This window comes from Equus caballus, chromosome 18 (assembly GCF_041296265.1).
Source record: "Equus caballus isolate H_3958 breed thoroughbred chromosome 18, TB-T2T, whole genome shotgun sequence".
NCBI classification, from domain to species: domain Eukaryota; kingdom Metazoa; phylum Chordata; class Mammalia; order Perissodactyla; family Equidae; genus Equus; species Equus caballus.
The window spans coordinates 34121841-34142021 of NC_091701.1; the positions used below are offsets into that span (position 1 = coordinate 34121841).

The window sequence follows — 20181 nt, forward strand, 5'->3', positions numbered from 1 at the left end:
CTTAAACTCCTACATCTTCTTTTTCAACTTGATAATGGCTCTCTTCACCACCTGCAGCCTCTTTGAAAAGTATCACCTCATTATCTAATTAAATGATAGGTTTTCCTCCTTATGGCAGACACACACCAGGGTTTAGGCCTGACAGCAGGATGGAATTCACACCACCTGCCTGGGCAGCAGTAACCTTCAAAAATAAATTTTAATAAAAATCACTACTACCACTTTGAAAAAAAGTCAGTTTTTATTAAGGATAGAAATTGGTTACACAACTAGCATATTGTAAGAAAAGTGCCATTAAACAAACTCTACAATGGACAGCAATATGTAAAAACACCTGAAGTACATAATCTTCTCAAGCAGAAGATGCTGTAACCACACCTGTAAATCAATTAGTAATCAATGTTTATCAGATCATGGAATGAGCCTCACTATTCTGCCTCAGCTCCTTGTTCAAAGACTATCCTATTGGTATTAAATTTGTGAGAATAATGAAAACTTTGGCAGATATCAAATATAACTCTACCAGTTATCAATTTATTGACTCAGCTTTAAACTCATCCTGTGCGTCTACTCTTTAAGAATGGATCTAGGCTCTTTAAATATTTTTCCTTAGTAGCTGACAGGCTGTTGAGCTTTCTCAGTAGAGGGCGCTGGAGAGACACTAAAAGAGGAAAGAGTCTTGTTCCTGCTTCAGTGTTCAAGTGGCAGGCTACTGGGAAGCCAGCTCCACAGCACAGGAAGCTCCCCCCAGTACCCAGTTTCTGCAGCATGAGCAGCTTCTCCAATGTCCAGCCCCCAGCACACAAGGCCTCCCCAGCACTGAGCACCCGGAGCACATGGTGGCAGCAGCACCCAGCCACCTGCAGCTCCTCCCAGCTACCCCCTCAGGTATTTTGAAATGGAGTGCCCCGGTGAGATGCCCCTGGGCTGGGATTCCTCCAGTACCCTAGGGGATGGATTTCCAGCAAGATCCCCTGGCACACGCCCTCCAGCAAGGTCTGGATCTCAGCCCTGGGGAAGAGGAGAGGGCAGACTCTTCCTTGAGTGCTCTATCTGAACTGCTTCTTATATCTGTTACTCCCAAATTTTTTAGGGTTCTCTTTATTTCTTACTAGTCAATCCCTCATTATTCCCTATCCCCGTTACAGTTAACAATTCTTTGTATTAAACTTTTCCCGTTTAAATTACTATGCACCTTCTCTCTCCTGATTAAACCCAGACTGAGACAAACTCCTAGAAGCAAAACAAAAATGAGCACCTTTTTAACTTAAAGGTACCTTATTAGGTGCTTGATAGAAACAGCAGCTTCCCATGACAAAAAGTGTTACTCGTACAGAAATGAAACGTCATATTTAAAGAAATGGAAATTATTTATTTTTGGAATGGAAATATTTGAGATTTAGATGACTAAGAAAAATGAAAGCACAGAGAGATTTTCCTTATGCTTTTCTATTGATATATACAGTTCTAATCATCATAATCACATTTGTTTACTTCGACCTGAGCAAGATGTATACACTAAGTGGGGGTGGGGGAGGTCTCTACAGTGCCCCAGATACCCAAAATTGGCTTAATCCAAAGTTAAATTCAGGGGAGTCATAGACAACTAAATGGCTTACAAGCTGTGGCTTCCCTTCTTCAGTAAAGAATTTTCAAATCCTCTGTCATCTTTAAGGAAACATTGCTCAATTGTTTAAACAGAACTGGGGAGACTAATTCTATAAAAGGGAGCACAGTGCAGAAACTACGAGCATGGGCAAGTTAATTACATCTCTGGGCTCAGCTTCCTCATCTGTGAAAAGGGGATAAAGACAGCACCCACCTCATAGAGTTCACATCAGGACTGAATGAGTAAAGATACATACGGCACTGAAAATCATCCCTGGCGAATAAGGGTTTGCTAGTATTCTTGTCATCCGTGATCTTCCTCCTCCAATGCTGTTACTCTAACAATACAATTATCAAATAAAAAGGGAATAAAAAAAGATGCTACACTTTCTTCATAATTAAAACAGAAGAATCAACATTTTATGTAAGCCCTTACTTAGGCTAAATATCCTGAAGTAAAAATGTCCTGTGTATCCAGAACCAATGGAATTTACTCAAGTAATGATTGCCCGCATCAGAAATATTCTCCATCTGGTGGCTTCTCAGGTGAATTTTACCAGCATGCTTATTCTATTTGGAGTAAGTGCAAACTTTGTGAATGTTAAGAAATTGCCAATGGCCTAATAATCATCTGAACTTCTCATATGCTAGAATTAAGGCCACTTCTTTTTCTAAGAATCTGGGGTTGCAGAGAAAGTGAGATTTCTTCACAGTTTAGTGAGACTTTTTTCAAAGTTTTATACCTTAGATATTATCTTTGTAGTCAGATAGACTGGGTTTTACCCCAGTCCCATTCCTTGCCAGCTGGATAACCTCAAACAACCTCTCCAAATCCTAGTTTCTTCCCCGTATAACATAAGGATAGCAATGCCTACGATGAAGGATGGTTGTAAGGATTAAACAAGATAAGGCGTACAAAGCTAGTGTCATACATGGCATTGTCATGGCTAAGTCAAGGAAAACAGCAGCCATAATCATACTATTGCTGAGATTTCATTTCCTAACCCTTTGCCTTAGTAATTTCATGACCTCTTTTTTAAACGAGTAAGTGTCAGAAGAAGATCCTATAATGTCAATGTGTGTCTTACAAGAATTAATCAGAACCTGAGGGTACTTCGAACTCAGTTGTTCACATGCCACGTTAATATTTCTTTTCTCTCTAGCTTCCTTTCCTTCCAAATTAATTGTCTCTTTTCTAAGCTCAAAGTGAAGAACATGTGAAAGTTCCTCAATGAGCTTTTTCACATTTGTTTCATTGTTTGGAAGAGAAACAGCATAAGCATTTTGTATACAGATTGTGGTAAGTTCACCATCCACTCTTTCCTGACATAAAACATGAAAACTTTTCAGGATGCTTTCATAGCTTTTGCATTTCTTTTTCAGATAAAGGAAAACATCTGTGTCGAGAATGAGCGTTTCTCCACTTCTGCTAGTCTTAGGTACTGAGGGCCTGAGTGGCTCCACAGAATTACTTCTCTGGAGACTCCTTCTGGGGCTCTGTCTATCCCACTTTCTCCCCTCAGTGATAAAATTCCTGTTTTTTTCCAAAAGAGAACTTGCTTTTGATAGCAAAGATTCTCTGAGCCTCTTCATAGCCAGAAATGATCCTCGCACGGAGATTGTTCCACTGGGTCCCAAACAACTGAAGCATAAAGTTGGGATTTTCCTCTTCAGGTCCATGACCAGACTTTCTAGAACGATTTGACTTCGAAAAACAGAAAGATCAAGGATAGCATTTACAGAGCTGAAGACCTAAAATCAAACAGAGACAAATTAAAACAGCACTGCTTGGTGGAGGAGATGACATAAACACATTCTTTTTCTGGCACTTTCTCTGTCTCCTCAGCAGTGGCCCTAAACTTGGCCCCAACCGACCAACCAGACTGTCTTCTTGCACCAGAGCAGCTCATCAAAGGGACCCCACAAGCCCATCAAGGCCACAGTGTTCAATTTGAGATTCACAGTCCTTCACTGTGTTTCCCAAAACAGCGGTGGCCAAATATTTCGTAGAGGCAGAATGCTTTTTTGAAACAAAGTCTTAAGCAGCACCGGCAGATAAACACTGCCCTGGTTCTGCTCTGTGGAGAGGGGCCCCCTAGAGAGCCCTCCAAGTTTGAAGTTCATCAGATGGCTGCACAGAACCTGGGTTTATTACCAAATAAAGTATTAAACCAAAGTTTTGAATTTAAACCTTTGCCTCTTATTTCCACTTTTCCTGCCTCTTCAAAGTTCCTTTTTTTCTCTTTTTTTCTTTTTTTTTGAGGAAGATTAGCCCTGAGCTAACATCTGCTGCCAATCCTCCTCTTTTTGCTGAGGAAGACTGGCCCTGAGCTAACATCTGTGCACATCTTCCTCTACTTTATATGTAGGACGCCTACCACAGCCCTGGGCCGCCAAAGCAGAATGTGCGAACTTAACCACTGCGCCACTGGGCCGGCCCCCAAAGTTCCCTTTTAATGTTCACCCTAATTGGATTTTTTTTCCCCAAAAATAAGTCTTTATGTAGATACATCATCCATGACAGCATAAAAGCTCACTGTCACTTTAAAAGCATAGAGTAGGACATGCAGAAACATGAAACATAGGCCAGGCAATAACCAAAAGATGTTAAGCGCAGCTTTGGCCTCTAACACTGACTCAGGTTAGGGAGTTTGCCTTTTCTGTCCTAGAAGTCATGGTACTTTGTGTCTCCTATGCAGGGAACACTTTGCAGAAGAAATGGGATCCAGGACCATCCGCACCCGTTCAGCATCACATCTTACCTTTTCACTAAGATGAGAGACTTTGAGTGGAGTGGGTATAACCTTCTTTTCTAGATAGTGGTTCTTTTTTCTGATGACATTCTCTGCAACTAAGTGGAAACACTGCCATCAGAAATGTTTGTGGCATGACACACTAATAATCATTTTAATTAATAATAATAGAGATGTTCAACTCTCTATATAGGAATTCTCTATTTATTTTCTACACATAGAATTCTATATATATTCTAGATGATTTCTATAGATATATATATGAATAGAAAACAAGAACCTAAAGGTAAATCCCCCACTCTGTTACCTATGGCCCTGAGGAGACTTCACCTTCTTGAATCCAGAATACCACAGTGTCTTGGTTGCCCTCTAATTACTGGCTGACTGCTCCGTCTCTTTTGCTAATTCTCCTTCTCTTCCCATTCTCTAGATGATGCCAGGCCCCAGGCCTCAGGCCTTATACCTCTTTGCCAACCTACACTCACCCAGTGGGTGATCTCAACAATTTCCACGGTTTTAGGTACCATCTCCGCACGTATCACTTCCCAATTCTATCTTCAGCTTCAACCTTTCTCCCTTCTGCCTGTGGAAATTTCTACTTCATTATCGTAACAGGCGTCTCCGTGACCTCTGGGAAAATTCAATTTTTAATAACTGTCCCCCTCGCAAAAGTACTCTTCCTCCAGTGTTCCCCATCTCAGAAAATGACACCTAATTCATCAGCAAATCCTGAGTACCCACCGGTTCTCAATCACCTGCCCTGCTGCCACCCTAGTCAAAACCAGCCACAACTAGTGGCTCCTCTTCTCCCCACGGCTGCTGGTCTGGCCATCTAAGAAAAGGTGGTCACATTTTGCCAGTCCTCTGCTCGAAAGCCTTCAATGGCTTCCCATCTCACCCAGAAAAAAACCCACACACCTTGCCTTGACCTATGAGCTAATTACATAAGCTGGCCCCAGCTACCCGTCTAGCCGCACCTCCTAATTCTCTCCCCCTTGTTCCTTCCAGCCTCACAGGCCTCCTTGCTGTTCTTTAAAACATTCAGCGTGCTACCTCCTCAGAGAATTTTTCCCCATCCTTCCCTTGGCCTAGAATGTTCTTCCTCCTTATCTGCATGAATCACTCCCTCACTTCATTCAGATCTCTGCTCAAATGTCCCTAAACAGAGTATTTCACTACCCACTCTATCTAAAGTAGCGCCCTCTATCACATTCTATCCCTTTATTCTTCTTTATATTTTTTCATAGCATTCATATATTAACATACAAATAAATATAAATACACATAAATAAGTTTATAAATAATATATGAATATGCAAGTAAATGAAGCACCCAACATATTATATTACCATTTATTTGCTTGTTTATTATCTGTCCACCTCCACAGATATATGCTTCATGAAAGAAAACATTTTATCTATTTCATTCCTTGCTATATCCTCAAGGCCTAGAATGGTGCCTGGCAAATAATAGGTGCTCAATAAATATTTGTGAATAAATGAATGAATGAGTCCTCTTTTTCTCTGAGTTACCACTTCAATGTATAATATATTAACTTCCAAAAACACTAGGATCCCCTTAAAGAAATAATAAGGAACCTTTCCCGCCATCCCTTACCTGAACATTCCCATTGAGAAGAAATGACTTAACTAACGGTGATAAATAAAGGTACTGATAATCCATGTCTTGGATCTCTCTCTGGACCCTGCCTTCCTTCAAGCAGAGCAATGTTTCTTCTCTTACTCCCAAGTGGTACTTTCACCTCCAAGATGCTGGCATGGAGACTCATCTTTCTCTGGCTATTTATTCTGCCAGCCACTAAGCTGTAAAGAAGGCTGCCCCCTTCCAGGAAGCTGGAGGAGTGATTATGCTCTGCAGACCCAACTTCCTCACCTATGTCAGGGATGGGGATGGGGAACAGAATGGCTCAATCTGATCTCAGATCCAAACCACATTTCTCCAGTCCAATTTTACCAGTAATAAAGCAGATACTGTATTAGAATATCCATTTGTTTGTTTGAACAAAGAGAAGCAACTGGTATAATTATACGGTCATATGTCATTTAACGACAGGGATACGTTCTGAGAAACTCGTTGTTAGGTAATTTCATCGCTGTGCGAACATCATAGAGTGTACTTACAGAAACCTAGATGGTATAGCCTACTACACACCCAGGCTAGATGGAACTAACCTTATGGGACCACCGTTGGATATGGGGTCTGTTGTTGACCGAAATATCATTATGCAGTGTCATGTGCATGACCATATTGCTGGAAGCCACCTCAAAATTCCCAAAGTAGTTATCTTGTTTGTGAGATTATAGATCATTTTTGTGGGCTTTTTTTTTCTAGGTTTTCTACAGTAAAATGTATCACTTTTATCCCAAGATGTAAACAAACTCCAAATACAAAAAGAAAGTCTTCAAGAATTTGTCATCACTAGCAACTCTATCATGAGCCATTTTCACATATACTCTTGCTAATGCAATACTGTGCCACTTTTACATTCAGAATAGAATAACTTCCTTTAACGCTATTTTAAACTTTACCAATCCCATGAATCATTTTAATGAAATTTGATTTTTAATTTCATTGCAGAAGTATTTCTAAGATTACAAAAATCTGATTTAGAAATACCTTTTTTCTCTCTGAATGTTACATATGCCACGCCCTTGGTTCTTGTTGGATATATCACACCTTCAACAACTCCACCCTCATTCTTAACATCTTGGAAGTGACTCTTCACTAATATGGCCAGTAATTCATCACTAAAAAGGGCAACTGGAAGACCAGCAACTACAACCGTTCTTTCAGAAGCTTTGGATTCCTTGACATTCAAAACTGATGCCTGCAAGAGAAATAGTAGGTTACTCTTTAAATATATAAGATTCTACTTAATATAGGCAACATCACACACCAGTGAGAGAGGTTATTTTATTCAATAAAGGTGCCAGTACAGCTGACTAGATATTTGAAAAAAAATACTAAGGATAGATCCTTGCCTCACACCATATTCCAATATAAACTCTACATGAGTTTGAGAATTAAATATAGAAAAGTGAACCCTTCATTTTTTTAATAAATGGAAAACATTGGTTAACATTTGTCTGATTTTAGAAATGCCTAAAAGTAATGGAAGTCACCAAGGAAAAGATCAAGAGATAAATTTCTTCAATTAAAATTTTTTAAAAAGTCAAGCTAACCAAGAAATATGGTAGTTTGGAGATGGCACTGTATGTTTTCTTGATTGTAGAGTCCAAAGTACATAAGTCAATCAGAAACACATTCCCTACTTTTTTTGCCAGAATCAGGAAAAAGTCACCATAAAAAAATCAAACCCTGTCAATTACAATGGAGCTGCAGTGGAGTAAATCCTGCCTTCCAGCACATCTCTGAGATGGAATTCAACCACTGAGAGTACATGCTATCGCAGACTCTGCCACCTCACTGGACACAGACTATCAAACGCAAGAAGATCCTTCCCTGGGCTCACTCTCTTTGAACTTTCTCGTATTATCCAGTTAAGGGGCTTCTATTTAAATGCTTTTATTTGTTCCCAGGTCCCATTTAGGAAAATGGACCTATAAGCCTCTCCCAATGCTTATATAGTTAGTCCAGCCTGATTCTACTAGAGCTTAGAGCTCAGACATAATCTACCCTAAATTACCCCCAGGGAGGACAAGATGTCTCATAGGCCCAAGTAATGGTTCATAGACCACAAAGATGTTTTGGGCTTTCAGTTCAGAGGACTCTATACTCGAAAAAAAGAAGAAAGGTCAAGAAGACAATATAAGCACACACACTGTATCCTGTCCATCCCAAGAGCAGCTTAAGATAGAAGTAAAAGGAGGAAAAAAGAGAACAAACTCAGTTAAGGGAAGCAATCAGCAAAGGAGAGATTTCAACAAATTTCTGGAAGACCAAAAACACACAGAAGTATGTGGAAGGATGAGACAAAGGGCAGGAGCTAACCCAGAATAGGAAAGGGGATCGTAGGGAGAAGGTGACAACCTTTGTGGAAAAATCTCAGAAATAAAAAAAGGCACCCATAATAGAAAGATTAGTTGTAAGGCTAATAGCAAAACAGCTGCTCCAGTTGTCGCTCCACAATCCCTACCCCCAATGCACACACACACACTTGAACACACACCACACATACTACAATGAAGGCAGCTGGGCCACAACCTCAGGGAAAAAACTTGAGGATTACTTTACTTTAAAAAAATAACTGGAGCTGGACCTGACAGCCTCATGGGTAAAGTTTGGCGCACTCTGCTTCAGCAGCCCAGGTTCAGTTCCAAGGCATGGAACCACACCACTCATCTGTCAGTAGCCATGCTGTGGTGGTGGCTTACACAGAAGAACTAAGACTTACAACTAGAATACACAACTACGTACTGGGGCTTTGGGGAAGAAGAAAAAGAGAGAGAGTGGGGAAGATTGGCAACAGATGCTAGCTCAGAGCAAATCTTTCCCAACAACAATAACAACAAAAGAACTGAATGAGCACTCTAGAGAGAATCTGACCTGCTAGTATGGGTGCTGGCACCCCAGAGCAAGTCCCCCCACCTTTTCTGGCATTCAAAGGGGATCCAGCCTAAAGATCAATAGCAGACTGAAGCGTGGCATGATTTGAAGTAAATTCTGGAATACCAGAAAAAAAGAGAATCCATTTGACCCAGCTGCTAGAAACATTTTCCTATAAGTAGAAAAAGAAAAATACACACGACATTGGACCAAACAAAGAAAAAAATCTCAGCACACTGGGAGGCCCTGCTGTAAACAGTGTGTACTGCTTGCCAAAGAATGTAAAGACTCTCATTAGTTTTAACTTTTAGACTAATTCTGTTAAGTCTTCAAAATTCCAAAGACTAAAATATAATTACAGAATAAAATGGAAACATTCAACTCTGTCAATGTAAGAATAAAAGCAGAAAAGACGTTGAGAAAAAGATAGAATAATCTCCTCTTATATTACAGAGAATCATATAATCCTATCAAAATTTTAAGTATGATATGGAAGTTACAAAAATAATCCATAAAATTTAAAATAGTATTAAAACTTTCAAATTTGGAAGGTGAGAGAAGAAGTTAGAGGTTACTTGAGTGAAATCCTCATTTAGCATAGTAGGAACTCAATAGAAAATGACTGAAGTCAATGATGACTCCCTCCAGGATACGTATCCTCTCAGCAGCTCTTTGGTATTTCACCTGTAGCTATTAAAATAAAGTGGCAAATGTACCCGTCTGATGAAACAGTGCTTTTAAGCTCACAGTCTACAATGGCATTTCTTAGAATATATAGTATCTTTTTAATGAGTTAATCAATAACAAACTCAGTACACCTGACAATATGCTAAGTACCACAGATGACACACATAAACCAATAAAGTATACCCCTTGCCCTAAAATTCAGTTCCACCACAAAAACTTACTGAGCATTTACTATGTGTGGAGCACTTGGATAGGCTGTGGGATTACCAACATAAAAAAAAAAAAAAACCTACCTTATAGATAAGACATAAATAAATATGTCACATACACAAATTCTGAGACACAGAAATAAATCATTTCAACTGAGCTTGGTAGGCACAGAAAGAGGGAGACCTAATTCTCTACAAGAGGAAACAGACCAACATCCAACAATTTGAGAAGGTTATAAAACCATTCACAAACCAGATCTTGTCAAGATGGCGCCGTGAGGAGACATTGAACTCGCCTCCTCCCATGAACACAACTAGGTTACAACAATTTTGGGAAGAATCACCCTGGATTGAAAACTGAAAACTGCATAAAAAGAACCCCCACGACAAGGGACAGTCCTGACGAAGGCAGAAGAGGCAGTAACTCCGGCCAGAGAGGAAAAAAGCCACCTTTGGGAGCAGCGGAGCTTCTCAGCTGGCCAGGCGGGAGCCAACCTAGGGTATGCAGCCCTCCCTGGAGGAGTGAGGTCCAGAGCGGGGGCAATACTGCTATAACCATCCTTCAGACTCAGCCCAACTGAGAGGGGGGTCTTACTGTCTGGCTTTGCTGGCTAATAACTGCAGCAAGGACATCCCAGAAAAGCTATCGTCCAAAAGCCGAAAAGATCCGGGTCTTAAAGGGCCCACGCACAAACTCAGTCATTGCAGCAACCTAAAATCACCAGAGAGAAGGATGACTGTCCTTTGGTGAACCGAGACTCACCTGGTGGGCTCTGGGGGCATCTTGGTGAGAGGAGGATCCTCTCCGGAGACTGAGACATTGGTGGGGGCCATTGTTCTGAGCTGGTGCAGGCGTGCTGATATGGACACCGGGTGGGGGCCATTGAAGTGCATTCCTTGGGCTGCTAGCCCAGGGGTCTGCCACACCCACTAGAGCACGGATTTAATTCAGTTCAGCCAGGGCAGGCAACCCGCCCTAGGGACCGGCCCCACCTAACAGCAAGCCCTCAGGCTACTTTTCAGCCTGCATTGACTGAGTGCCTTGATCCTCTACAGGCAGGCAAGGGTGTCTGCCTCTGTGGGGCAGGGCTTGTGTGAGGGCCAGGTGAACTGTGGGGGGCATTGGGGCAGAAGTGGGGTCCTCTGCAGTGTGGCATTGGGGTATGCTCCAGGGGGCTGAGAAGTGTGCACGGACCAGGACTGGGTTGACTGTGTATGTGGTCTGGTGGGGGGTGAGGCTTATCAGTGGCAGAAGACTTGTGCTTCACAAATAGCCATAAAAAGGATCAGCCCCTCCTTCCAAAGCCTGAAACAATTGAGTGCCCCCATACCACTCAGCTGCACTCCTAACAGAACTGACAACAGCCTTGTTGGCCTCAGGCCTATCACAACTGTAGCCCCTGAGCCTAGCAACCAGCTACACTGGGTACCAACCCAATTAAGAGGACAACTGCAATAAGAGTGTGCTGATAGACTTTGTAGCCAACAGTGCTGAGGTCCCCCCCAGACCGGATTTACAAACAGCTAGCCAGGGAAGGAAAGATCAGACTCCCTGGGTATCTGCAGTGGGAGCAACCCTGCCACAGCAGAAGGACACAAGTAGTCCACAAAGGGGTCACTCCTGGTTCTTATGGACTGCTGACGAGAGGGAAGCACACTCCTGGGCCTCATAAGGCATCTCATACATAAGGCCACTTCTCCAAGATCAGGAGACATAGCCGACTCACCTAGTACAAAGAAAATAGCACAGAGAAGGAGGCATAATGAGGAGGCAAAGGAATACTTTCCAAGCAAGGGAATAATACAAAACCCCAGAAAAAGAACTAAGTGAAACAGAAAATAGCGACCTACTGGACAAAGAATTCAAACAAAATATAATGAGGATGCTCACAAATATGCGGAGAAGAATGGATGAATACAGTGAGCACATCAGCAAAGAACTGGAAGACATAAAAAAAAATCAGAAATGAAGAATACAATACTCGAAATGAGAAACTCACTACAGGGACTCAATAGCAGAGTAGAGGAAGCAGAAGAACGGATCAGCAAGCTGGATGAAAGACTAGAGGAAATCACCCAAGCAGAACAGAAAAGAGAAAAAAGAATTAGACAGAATGAGAACAGTGTAAGGGAACTCTGGGACAATATCAAGCGTGCTAACATTCGGATTATAGGGGTCCCAGAAGGAGAAGAGAGAGACAAAGGGGCAGAAAATTTATTTGTCAAAATAATAGACGAAAATTTTCCTCACCTTAGGAAGGAAACAGACATCCAAGTTCAGGAAGCACAGAGAGCTCGAATCAAGAGAAGCCCAAAGAGGCCCACACCAAGACATATTATATCAAAATGTCTAAAATTAAAGACAGAGAGAATCCTAAAAGCAGCAAGAGAAAGGCCACAAGTGACATATAAAGAGAAGCCCATCAGGCTGTCAGCAGACTTCTCAGCCGAGACCCTATAGGTGAGAAGAGAATGGCACAACATATTTAAAGTGCTAAAAGGAAAAAACCTGCAACCAAGAATACTCTATCCATCAAGGCTGTCATTCAGATTGGAAGGAGAGATAAAGAGCTTCCCAGACAAGCAAAAATTAAAGAGTTTATCACCAAGAAACGAGTTCTGCAAGAAATGCTGAAGGGACTTATTTAAGTGGGAAAGCAATGACCACAAATAGAGATTAAAAAAAAAATTATCAGAAAACCCAAAACAACAACAAAAAACAGGCAATAAAATCACTTGTAAGGTAAAAGTATAGTAAAGGCAGCAGATCAACTACCTCTGAAGATAATATGAAGGTTAAAAGACAAATGTACTAAAATCACCTGTTTCAATGATAAGAGGGTAATGGATAGACACACGCTAAACTAAAGACTATACACGATGTGAAAAACATATAATGTGGGAGGAGGGGAGTGAAAAAGCAGAGCTTTTAGAAAGAGGTCAAGCTAAAGAGTCTATCTACTCAATATAGACTGTTATATGCATAGTATATTAAATAGGATCCTCATGGTAACCACAAACCAGAAACCTGTAACAAGCAGGAAAAAAAGTAAGACAAAAGAAATCAAACATATTACTAAAGATAGCCATCAAACCACAAGGGAAGAGAGCAAGAGAAAAAGAAAGGAACTGAGAAGAACTACTAAAACACCCAAAAAAGAGAAAAAGTGACAAAATGGCAATAAATACATATTTATCAATAGCTATTTTAAATGTCAATAGACTAAATGCTCCAATCAAATGCCACAGGGTGGCCAACTGGATAAAAAAACAAGATCCATTTATATGCTGCATACAAGAGACACACTTCAGACCTACAGACACAAACTGAAAGTGAAAGGATGGAAAAAGATATTCCATGCAAATGGCAAAGAAAAGAAAGCAGGGGTAGCAATACTTATATCAGACAAAATAGACTTTAAATCAAAAACTGTAATAAGAGACAAAGACGGGCACTACATAATGATAAAGGGAACAATCCAACAAGAAAATATAACACTTGTAAATATCTACGCACCCAACATAGGAGCACCTAAATATATAAAGCAATTACTACAAGACGTAAGAGGAGAAATAGACAGTAACACAATAATAGTAGGGGACTTTAACACTCCACTTACACCAAAGGATAGATCATCCAAACAGAAGATCAATAAGGAAACACTCGCCTTAAAGGACACATTAGACCAGATGGACTTAGTAGATATATACAGAACATTCCATCGAAAAACCACAGAATACACATTCTTTTCACATGCCCATGGAACATTCTCCAGGATTGATCACATATTAGGCCACAAAACAAGCCTCAATAAATTTAAGAAGATCGAAATAATACCATGCATCTTTTCTGACCACAAAGGTATGAAACTGGAAATCAACTACAGAAAGAAAACCAGAAAAGCCACAAAAATGTGGAGATTGAACAAAATGCTACTGAACAATGATTGGGTCAATGAAGAAATCAAAGAAGAAATCAAAAAATTCCTGTAGACAAATGAAAATGAAAACACGACATGCCAAAATCTGTGGAATACAGCAAACGTGGTTCTACAAGGGAAGTTTATAGCAATTCAGGCCTACCTCAACAAAGAAGAAAAATCCCAAATAGACAATCTAAAAGCGCACCTAAAAGTACTGGAAAAAGAACAACAAACAAAGCCCAAAATCAGCAGAAGGAAGGAAATAATAAAAATCAGAGCAGAAATAAATGAAATAAAGACTAAAAAAAATAGAAAAAATTAATGAAACCAACAGCTGGTTCTTTGAAAAGATAAACAAAATTGACAAACCCTTAGCTACTAGACTCACCAAGAAAAAAAGAGAGAAGGCTCAAATAAATAAAATCAGAAATGAAAGAGGAGAGATTACAACGGACACCTCAGAAATACAAAAGAGAATAAGAGAATACTACGAAAAGCTATATGCCAACAAATTGGATAATCTAGAAGAACTGGATAAATTCTTAGAAGCATACAACCTTCCAAAACTGGACCAAGAGGATGTAGAAAATTTGAATAGACCGATCACCAGTAAGGAGATCGAAACAGCAATCAAAACCTCCCAAAAAATCAAAGTCCAGGACCAGATGGCTTCCCTGGTGAATTCTACCAAACATTCAAAGAAGACTTAATACCTATTCTTCTCAAACTCTTCCAAAAGATGAAAGAGGAGGGGAGGCTTCCTAACTCCTTGTACAAAGCAAACATTATCCTGATACCAAAACCAGACAAGGACAACACAAAAAGACAAAATTACAGGCCAATATCACTGATGAACATCGATGCAAAAATCTTCAACAAAATACTAGCAAATCAAATACAACAATACATTAAAAAGATCATACATCATAATCAAGTGGGTTTCATTCTGGGGATGCAGGGATAGTTCAACATCCGCAAATCTATCAACGTGATACACCATATTAACAAAATGAAGAATAAAAATCACATGATCATGTCAATAGATGCAGAGAAAGCATTTGACAAGATACAGCATCCATTTATGATAAAAACTCTAAATAAAATGGGTATAGAAGGAAAATATCTCAACATAATAAAGGCCATATATGACAAACCCACAGCAAATATCATTCTCAATGGAGAAAAACTGAAAGCTATGCCTCTAAGAACAGGAACCAGACAAGGATGCCCACTGTCACCACTCTTATTTAACATAGTATTGGAAGTCCTACCCAGAGCAATCAGGCAAGAAAAAGAAATAAAAGGGATCCACACTGGAAAAGAGGAAGTGAAACTGTCACTCTTTGCAGATGACATGCTTTTATATCTAGAAAACCCTAAAGAGTCCACTAAAAAACTTTTAGAAATAGTAAAGGAATACAGTCAAGTTGCAGGATACAAAATCAATGTACAAAAATCGGTTGTGTTTCTATACACTAACAATGAAGTAGCAGAAAGAGAAATTAAGAATACAATCCCATTTACAATTGCAACAAAAAGAATAAAATACCTAGGAATAAACTTAACCAGAGAGGTGAAAGATCTGTACACCGAAAACTATAAAACATTGTTGAAAGAAATTGAAGAAGATACAAAGAAATGGAAAGATATTCCATGCTCTTGGATTGGAAGAATTAACATCGTTAAAATGTCCATGCTTCCTAAAGCAATCTATAGATTCAACATAATCCCTATCAAAGTTCCAACAGCATTTTTCACAGAAGTAGAACAAAGAATCCTAAAATTTATATGGAACAACAAAAGACCCCGAATAGGCAAAGGATTCCTGAGAAAAAAGAACAAAGCTGGAGGTATCACACTCCCCGATTTCAAAATATACTACAAAGCCATAGTAACCAAAACAGCATGGTACTGGCACAAAAACAGACACACAGATCAATGGAACAAAATTGAGAGCCCAGAAGTAAACCCACACGTTTATGGACTGCTGGGGGCAGTGCAAACTGGTGCAGCCACTATGGAAAGCAGTATGGAGTATCCTCAGAAAATTAAGGGTAGATCTACCATATGATCCAGCTACCCCACTGCTGGGTATTTATCCAAAGAACCTGAAAACACAAAGACATAAAGATACTTGCACCCCTATGTTCATTGCGGCATTATACACAATAGCCGAGACTTGGAAGCAACCTAGGTGCCCATCAAGGGACGAATGGATAAAGAAGATGTGGTATCTATGCACGATGGACTACTACTCAGCCATAAGAAATGACGAGATCCGGCCATTTGTGACAACATGGATGGACCTTGAGAGTATTATGCTGAGTGAAATAAGTCAGAGGGAGAAAGTCAAATACCATATGATCTCACTCATAAGTAGAAGATAAAAACGACAAAAAAAAAAAAAACACAGCATTGGTGATTGGACTGGTGGTTACCATTGGGGAAGGGAGGAGGGGGGAGGGCAAAAGGGGTGATTAGGGTCACATGTGAGGGGATGCACTATAATTAGTGTTCGGGTGGTGAACATGATGTAATGTATACAGAATTCGAAATATGATGTACATCCAAAAAAATAAAAATTAAAAAAAAAAACTTTTTTAAATAAATAAATAAAATCATTCACAATAAAGCACTAAAATGTACAATAAATGCCATCTGGGATTATGAAGTGAGATCAGTTCTGGCTAAAGCAGTCAAAGACTTCTACGAAAGAGAAGCCTTGAAGGCTGAGGTCAAATTTTAATTAATGGTCAAATTTAATTAAAAATGCAAAAGAGTTCACAGCCAGAACAAAGGGACAGAGGGGTGGGGGATGAAAATGGCTCATGTTGAGACAGATAAAACAAAGGGAGTGTCTCCTGAAGGTGAAACCCATAATAATCTATGTACTATTTGTTATGCAAGGTATTTGTAATGGAGGAAAAGTTTCTTAAAATATTCAGGGACAACTTGATTGCATAGGAAACAGTAAAAATATATAGAAGTGTTCCTCCATCCTAGCCCCAAGTAGTAAGGTATAATTATCCCAAAATAGTTCTTCCTAGAAGAGGAAAAAGCGACGAAAGGGATTTTTCAGATTTTCAGGGAATTTTATTTCCAAAGAGATGCATCTTGATTTACTATACAACAGCTGGCTCTCACAGTCCACGCCAGCCTCAACGGGTAAACGGCTGCTGAATTAGCTTCATTTCTGCTCTTCATCATAGAAAAACCTTCAATCAATTTAAATTCAGAAAATCTTACTCCACCTCTAGCCTCATCAATACTAAAACCGTATTTCTTTATTCAACTGTCTACATTTAACTTATCTTTTAAATCAAAGGAACTTCTCCTTGAGCCACTATTTTTAGGAAGGAGAATGTAAGAAAATTATACCAGTAAAGGTACAGTCTTGTTTTGTAAGAAGTCACTAATTTTTATGAATCAGCTAAGGAATTATTTCAACACCTGCAATATTCTTCTTTAACTTTCTTTCCTAAGTTTAAGACAGTGTGGCAAACACATATACTTTTATTGAGGTTAATAATGAACAATGATGGCTATTAATCTCTTCTATCCACGATTAAGAAGAAAAAGAGATGTTTTCTGGAATCACCACATTGAGATACAGGATTTTGAAACAAAAGCTGGATTTGGGCCAAGAGGTATTAAAGTGATGGCATTTTCCCTGTAAATGGTATATTTCATGAGACTTTCGACCAGTGAATCAGAAAACAAAAAGATATAAGGAAAAAAATGCGTTTACTTTTGTAAGTACGGCACTAGCGACAAATAATTACATTCACTCACTGTGTTCGCTTCTATTTCTTTTCTTAAAATCAGTTATTCTCACTGACGTTGCCTTTACTGCCACCAGGTAAACAAAATCGCATCTGCATCTCACAACGGCTCTTGCATTTCTGAGACCCTAGCATTTGTGAGCAGAAATTCCAGGCCCTGCCACTGCCTTCAGACACTTGCTGGAAAGAACACGGAAGACTAACTCTTGAATTTGCAAACTGTTCTCGCTAGCCAGCACAGATGGTGAAAACACAGAGCCCTTTGTATCTGGAGAGAAAACTAAGGCCACAAAAGAGAAGAGTCTCCACTAAGGCAGACAAGACGTGAGGATGCCGCCCTAACTTGCGTCCTTGGCTCGAAGCCTTCTTATTGGCCCTTTTCGAAAGGAAACTGGGGCCTCCATTTACTCTGCTCTTGTTCCCCAAGGCGTGGACAACTGTTAAGCACTAACACAGCCTGCAAAGCGACCCCTCGACCAAACCGCTGCGTCCCTGACGACGGGGCACCGGGTCGGGGGCGGCCGCGCGCCTCTCTCGCCCGCCTGCTGTGAATTTCAGCGCGCACAGCGCCCACCCTGCAGGGCGCAGAGGCAGGGCGAGGGGCGCGGGCCGGATGACCTCCGGGGTGGCGCCTCTCCTCCAGCCGCGGGCCCCTCCGCGCGCCGCTCGGGTCAGCCCTGCACCCGCGCCAGCCCCCACCCGGCTCCGCGTCCTTCGGGGGGACCGTGGCGAGGGGACCGGGACGACCCTGCCCTGCAAAATCCAAAGCAAAAGCAACTTGCCATGGCGGAGGAGAAGTGCGCCCTCGGCGGCCGTCAGCGCCCGACTCTAGCGGAGTGCGGGCGACCGGGTGAGGGCTTTGCAGGCAGGTTTTGGTTTCGGTTTTTTTGTTTCCGCTCGCTAGGAGACGAGGCGAGAAAAGGGCGGCCCCTCCACGCCACCCGGCTGTACTTCGGCGTCATGGCCTCGGGGCTGGGAGCTGGGACCCGGGACAGCTGCTGCCCTCGCCAGCCGGGCCGCCCTCGGAGGTTTCGCGACTTCTGAAAGAGCACTGGAGAGAGGCCGAGGAAGCCCCTGGTGTGATTCGGGGGTTCCCCGGGTGCTGGGTCTGCCCTGTGCTCAGGAGAATCTGGGTAGCCCTTCCTACACCCTCATTTGCTCCCCCGTCGTTTTCTCACCACACCACACTCCTTTCTCCTTGTCACCTGCCCGGCCCAGCCTAGGGTCAGTCGCCGGCCGCGGCCAGGTGCGCAGGATGAAAAGCGCACGGTCCCTGCCAACAGAGAGCTCACCACCCCGTCCACCTTATACTCAGACTCCTGATTCTGACACCTGCGGGGACACAGGGAATCTACATACATAGTTTCAAAGTCAAAGACAGCTTGAGGACGTAAGGCAAATGGCTGGCAAATATGAGTAAAGAAATACAAATTGAAATCATAATGGCATCCCTTTTCCACGGTTAGATGGGCAAAAATCTAAGTGTGATAATATCCAGTGTTAGGCAGGGTGTGAGGAAGCATGAATATTGCTGCAGGCGTAGGTGGGTGCAGATATTCCTAAGGAATTGGTCCCTTTCAAAATGTAAAGTGCAAAAAAGCATACAAAATGCACATATTCTTAGACTTAGCAATTCCACTTTCAGAACTGAAGCTATAGTGCACAGTTGGAGCTAAGATGTTGTACTGAAATTTTAATTGTGCATTGCTTGTAATAAACATAATAATTTTTTTAAAAACTGGAATCCACCCAGTTAATCCATGAATTTGTTGTTAGTACAATCCGGTTGATTCCATCTCCCAGCAACCCTGTGCTCAGCAGAGCTGAACCTGCTGGGTCTGGCTGGGTCCTTCTTCCTAGTCTGTTTTATTCTGGAAGCTCCGCTGAAACTTGTCCACCACGGGTGACCCTGCTGATATTCAAAATACTGGTGGCATAGCTTTGAGACAGGTGATGTGGTTCCCTGACCAAGAAACAAACCCAGGAGGCAGCGGTGAGAGCACAGAATCTTAACCACTGGAGCACCAGGCTAGCATGAATAATCCAGAATCCATGAATAGACCTATTTATTATATGGCCGATGACACATCTATAAGGCTTAAGACTATGAATATTTTAAAACAGAGCAAGGTAGATCTATGTGTAATTGCCCAATTTATATTTTATCTTCAGATTCCTATACCTAAAAGCCCACTTGACTAATAAACATGTGAAATTTAACAAGAGCAAGCAGAACTCTCCTTCCTCCCTTTCTTCCTCCTCAGTACACAGTAGCACTACCCACCTGAGAGCTCAAGCTCCTGGCTCCTGCTTGTCTTCCTTGATTTCTCTTTTCCATAGCTCTGTCAGTACATCCCATAAACTACACACTCCCCCCAACTCCATCTCCACCACCCAGATCAAGTCTGCGTTCTGCCTTATTCCCCTACAATTCATTCTGGATATGATATTTTTAAAACATAAATCAGGACTGATCTCTGTTTAAACATTTCATCATATTCCTGTTGCACTTTAAATTCAATTTATATTCCTCACCAGGAAACCAAAATGGCCTTGATCTGCTTTCTCTGACAAATCCCCTAGCACTGTCCTCACTCCCCTGGTTCTGATGAGGTGGCCGAGCCATCCAGCCTGGGGGCTTTTCCTGGCCTTGGTTCTGTGTCCAGGCCTGGTCAGTTCCTCCCTGATCTTC

At 41.3% G+C, this 20181-nt stretch overlaps 1 protein-coding gene across 1 annotated transcript; it reads right to left on the minus strand.

Annotated features, from left to right (window-relative positions):
• Positions 1–222: 222 nt before the first annotated feature.
• Positions 223–18819, minus strand: RBM43 (RNA binding motif protein 43). The gene is made up of 4 exons (XM_005601484.4): positions 18272–18819; positions 6999–7209; positions 4371–4459; positions 223–3360 (listed from the first exon to the last, which is right to left on the minus strand). The coding sequence occupies exons 1-4, from the start codon at positions 18272–18274 to the stop codon at positions 2602–2604; spliced, it is 1062 nt and encodes a 353-aa protein (XP_005601541.1). The 5' UTR covers positions 18275–18819; the 3' UTR covers positions 223–2601.
• Positions 18820–20181: the final 1362 nt, after the last annotated feature.

Excerpts from the sequence above, each read along its gene's own strand:
- RBM43 (XM_005601484.4), bottom strand. Across the intron at positions 4,460-6,998 it reads AACATTCAGAGAGAAAAAAG|TTGCAGAGAATGTCATCAGA; the intron begins GTATTTCTAAAT and ends GTTTCCACTTAG. Across the intron at positions 3,361-4,370 it reads TCTCTCATCTTAGTGAAAAG|GTCTTCAGCTCTGTAAATGC; the intron begins GTAAGATGTGAT and ends GTTTGATTTTAG.